At 36.4% G+C, this 5,000-nt stretch overlaps 1 protein-coding gene across 3 annotated transcripts in view; it reads left to right on the forward strand.

Moving 5' to 3' along the window:
• The window catches only part of aass (aminoadipate-semialdehyde synthase), a 519,315-nt gene that overhangs the window by 18,433 nt on the left and 495,882 nt on the right, over nucleotides 1-5,000 (forward strand). For all 3 annotated transcript variants that reach the window (XR_013844881.1, XM_080027927.1, XM_080027928.1), the window contains one exon: nucleotides 1,097-1,164. Coding sequence is in view for 2 of the 3 variants with exons in the window: in XM_080027927.1 (XP_079884053.1) it covers nucleotides 1,097-1,164 (68 nt within the window). In the remaining variant the exon portion in view is untranslated. The remainder of the gene's footprint in view (nucleotides 1-1,096; nucleotides 1,165-5,000) is intronic.

Here is a 5,000-nt window from a genome sequence, read left to right on the forward strand (position 1 = left end):
TGATGCTAGATAACTTGCTGCTTGAAGACCGCAGTGCATTAATGTGGTGACGTAGGGACGAGCGAGGGGACTGCTAACTGCAGTAACTGACAGGAAGTTAGCTAAAAGAACCATTCCGCTTACTGAACCTTTAATATTTCTCTTTAGTTTTTAAAGATACACTGTGTAACAATTAATTAAAGATTGTTGTGTGATGTCTTTGCTCTCTGGAATAAAAAAACAAACCCTCTGTATATTTCACATGTTGAGGTCAGTCTCATGACAAACTTAAAGGTGTAGTGTGTATCTTCTGGGTGTGTCAGAGAAGTGAAACATTTTCTAAGGTCTATTCTCACAACTGAATAAACAAACTTTTCTCACAGGAAAATGTGATCCCTGGAACACTGTTTGAAGTTAGAAAGCTTCCTGAAAAGTTACTTTTTCACTGTTGTTGTTTACAGCAGCAGGGCCTACAGTTTGGTTTACAAACATATTCTAGTTTTACGTTTAATTCCAGGTTCCTCAAAATAATTTAATTTTGATTTACGATGATAGAATTATTCCATACTAAGAATCGCATGTAGAGAAAATATGTCTAGTAGACTAACTGCAGGCTCTGAATGTAAATACATCCCCTTCCCCTGAAGCTGCATAATGACCCTTTAAACACTATGTTGATGGAGTAAAACCTTTATCTCCTCAATGTTATTTAGACCGAAATTTGATTTTACTCTTGTGCATATAATTTTAAATCCATAACTTCATAATATTTAATGTCTTGTTTTATTAATTTCCTTGTCACTTTACTTAGTATTACCATGTAATCACCTGGTCAATGATCAAATTCCTTCGTGATTTTTCTCTAATTATGACATCTATTGCAGTATGTCCGTCCTGGGAGAGGGATCCCTTACTCTGTCGACTCTCCCTGACATTTCTTCAAAATTTTTTAGTCCCGGTAAAGGGTTTTTACTGGGAGTTTTTTCTTAGCCGAGCTAAGGGTGTAAGGGCAGGGTGTCATATTGTATCATATTGTATGAAATGTAAAGCCCACTGAGACAAATGTATTTGTGATTTTGGGCTATACAAATAAAACTGATTTGATTTGTCCCTTCAGGCTGTGATCACTTCAAACGGAGCGCTCACCCCCAAGTTTGAATACATAGACAAACTACGAGAGAGAAGGTGAGACCTGTTTGAGAGTGTGAGTACGTTTTACAATGAGTGGACTTTAAACTGTTGTTGTCAGCGCATTTTTATCAGGTGATGTCTTCATAAAAAATGTCATAAAATTACCGTTGCATGTGCCTGTTCTGTCTACGCAAAACCTGTGGATGAAATGTCTAAAGATTGCGAGACAGGTAACATTTAATTTGATGTTTCTGTCGTGCTAATCATGTAGCCCACCTGTGCTAACCTTCTAAACTGTAGTGTTTTTTAAGGGCTGGGTATTGAAATTTCAATTATTTATTTTTTGGTGGTACGGACCGAAATACCTAAATACTTAAGAGAGTACACTGAGTAGCATTTAAGAACCGGTATCTAAGTCAAGGAATCGGTATTTCGATATCAAATTGTGTTGATCGATACCCAGCCCCAGATAACCAGCTAGGTGTTTTAGCATTACATGTAATAGCAGCTAATAGCAGCTAACAGAAGCTAAGTAACGCTAATGCTTTGTAGCCTTGTATTTTTCACTGTTTTCCTTCCTAAACTAACCCCTTCCTTCTCTAGCGTTGTGTGGACGTTGTTATAGCGACTAACACGTCACGTTGTTGTGGTTGTTCCTTGCACAGTGTCTGCTCTGCCCACCTGCATTTAACACCTTGCTTGGCTAGCGTGCTATGCTAGTTAGCCACCGCTGCTAGCCAACCGTGTGAAGCCGGAACCCTCGTGTGTGTGTGGTCGGACGGTAGAAACTTCTTTACTTCTTCACTTTCACACAAAAAAAAAAACGCAATCACCCATTTCCAACCGCCGTCAAAATCAAATCAGTTTTGTCTTTGTTTGTTATTTTTTAAACTAAAAGATTTGTGTTGGTTGACTTTGTGTTTTCAGTGCAGAGACGGTGTTTAGCCTAGCGTAGCACAAAGACTCTATGCGGGGGGAAACTGCTAGCCTCACTAAATAAAGAGACAAAAAAAATTATTTATATCACGATTTTCTGAAGAGGAATAATAAAGCTTGTCACCAAAAACGTCTAAAGACAATAAAAAAATTTATTGAACAAATGTATTTATTGGTATTTTTAAAGGTACACTGTGTAATAAAGGTGTAGTGTGGCGCCATTTAGTGGTGAGACGGTAGATTGCAACACTCCCTTGCTAAACCCTCGCTTTGGAAGAATTGATTTTGTTTCCCTCAGTCTGCAAAAGCTGTGTAAATGTTAAATCAATTAACCGTTTAAAAGTATTTCCAACAAAGGAGCCCTCAACATAATGTCCATGCAGTGGCCTCGAACTGGACACTAGTGGTTTTATAAAGATATTGTTTGGCCTCTGATTATTTTTAAGAATTGAATAACCACTCGAGAATTCAGTCAACCTTGACCTGATAGGTAACCAGTTATGTAAAAGCCTATTTCACTTGCACATGTGACAATATCTGAACCTTGTGCTTAAGCTGCTTAGAAGATTCATTGTATAAAATCAACAATGAAAATTTTAAATACAAAGAAAGAGATGGCCCCCTGTTTTGACATCTGGCTCATAGAGTTCTCTAGTACTTTATATATGGAGAAAATTCAATATGAGATTTCAGGGAAAGCAGAGAAGTTTAAACAGATATGTCAGCCTTTCCTGGACTTTACAACAGTACTGAAGTGACCTACATGACACCTCTTTGACTTTTTATTTTCTGCTTAACATTTGCCTTTAGTTTAAACAATGTCCTTAGAAAGCTGTAAAGTAGAGTACGCCATGTTAGCTGTCTATTCTGATTCGTATTTTTGTGCGTTTGTATTTGCTAAGAAAAAATCCATGAATAAAGTATAAAAAAAAATAATTAAAATACAATAAGATATTTTGCAATGATAAATCACACAAGGAAACTTATTATGAAAGCCATATATATATATATATATATATATAGCAAATACAAACGCACAATATATAATATACATTAAAGCATCAATAAAACATCCCCTCTGCCAGGTATCCTCAAGGGGATGGAACCTGACCATATACTGTCAACACTTTCTTTGTTTGAAATTTGAAGTTGGGTAAGGGTTTAATCATGCCATCATTGTTTTTTTTTTAAGATATTTTCTTGGCATTTTTATGCTTTATTGATAGTGTAGAGACAGAGTTGAAATGGGGCAGAGAGGGGAGTGACATGCAGAGAACGACCGCGGGCTGGAATCGAACCCGGGTCCGCTGCTGGCCGAGGCCCATGGGGGGGGGACCCTACCAACTGAGCTAAGGGCGCCCCCATGCCATCATTGTTTAATACATTGGTATGATTTGAAAGTATATATACATACCGGTGTATATATACTCCGTGTATGTAATGATTTCCCCATTTTGTGTTATAAAATGGCCTGGTGACAATTTAAAAAAAAAAAAGAGAGAGAGGGGGGAAAAAAGGCTAGTCCCTCTGCACTGAACACACACAGACAAAACCGACCGTCTCAATTCAACAACAACTATTCAATTCATCGTCTGCATGTTTATCACTCACCTTCCGTCTGTCCATCCTCTTCCTTATTAAATTTCATCTTTTTCTTAATCTGCCTTGATTATAATCTCTCTTTCTTGCCGCTGCTAAAAGCATCTTAATGAGTTTGTGTTCGAATCTATTGGGTCTGTCGTGGAATTGAAATGTCAGCCTCTTAAAAGATAATCAGGTTGTTATAACAGGCCCTTCATTGGTGCAGATATAATGGCTGCTTGTTTGTATTTGGTTATTAATTGAATATTCAGGCTTGTGTCGCGTGAACAGCTTGGTTGGGGTGATTTTTTTTTTTCCTTGAGACTTGACTCCTGAAATTGAGTCCTGTTCGCATATATTAAGGCCGCCTCTTGACGCGATGAGTTTTGCTCCAAATTGATCTTACAGCCTCGGTTTAAACATGGTCTAAAATAGTAAAAAAATATATATATATACAGTATATAAAATAGTTTTCGGATTTAAGTTTGTGTGTGTGTGTGTTAGTGTGTGTGTGTGTGTGTGTCTGTCTGTCTGTCTGTGTGTGTTATTTGTGTGTCTGTGTGTGTGTTTCTGTCTGTCTGTCTGTCTGTCTGTCTGTCTGTCTGTCTGTCTGTCTGTCTGTCTTCAAAATAAAATGCAATATATGATATCAAAGTTGGATGTCTTAATAAGCTTTCACAAAAATCAGATATGTAAATAAATGTTCATAAATGTTATAAAATTTAGTTAAAAAAAAGCAGCTTTTATTTTGATAGGAGTGTGTGGGCGTTGCCATATCAAACCGTCTAGACAGTAGAAAACCATTATTTATTTTTTAAGTTTTATAATTTATCATTTTTAATAACCAGAGCATAGTGGCCACATCTAAAATTAAACATTTCTGTAAAGTTTATCAAACTTAAATGAGAATATCTTCTATCCGAATTGATAAATATTCCTAAAAACTCTTTTCAGATGCTTTACTATCATTTAACCAACTCCCCAAAATTACAGCTCTGGAAACAATTAAAAGACCACTCCAAATGTTCAGTGTCTCTCGTTTTACTATTTATAGGCATATGTTTGAGTAGAATGAACATTTTGATTTTACAATACAAACTACTGACAACATTTCTACCAAATTCACAATGAAAATATTGTAATTTAGAGCATTTTTAATAAGTAATGTAGAGATGAAGATTTAAGAAACATCCAACAGCAGACTGGTCTCTTCATCTTTTCCGGGGCTGTACATATTTTTTTTTTTTCAGTTTTGTGGACTTGGGTTTACAGACAGGGGGCTTTAAGTATCATCTTATATCCAGACAAGCCATGCCACCCAATATTAATCCTGTTGATTAAGTTTGTCTCCTTAAGATATGTAAAACAGCTCC

The sequence above is a fragment of the Ammodytes marinus genome (genome assembly GCF_949987685.1).
Source record: "Ammodytes marinus genome assembly, chromosome: 5".
NCBI lineage: Eukaryota > Metazoa > Chordata > Actinopteri > Uranoscopiformes > Ammodytidae > Ammodytes > Ammodytes marinus.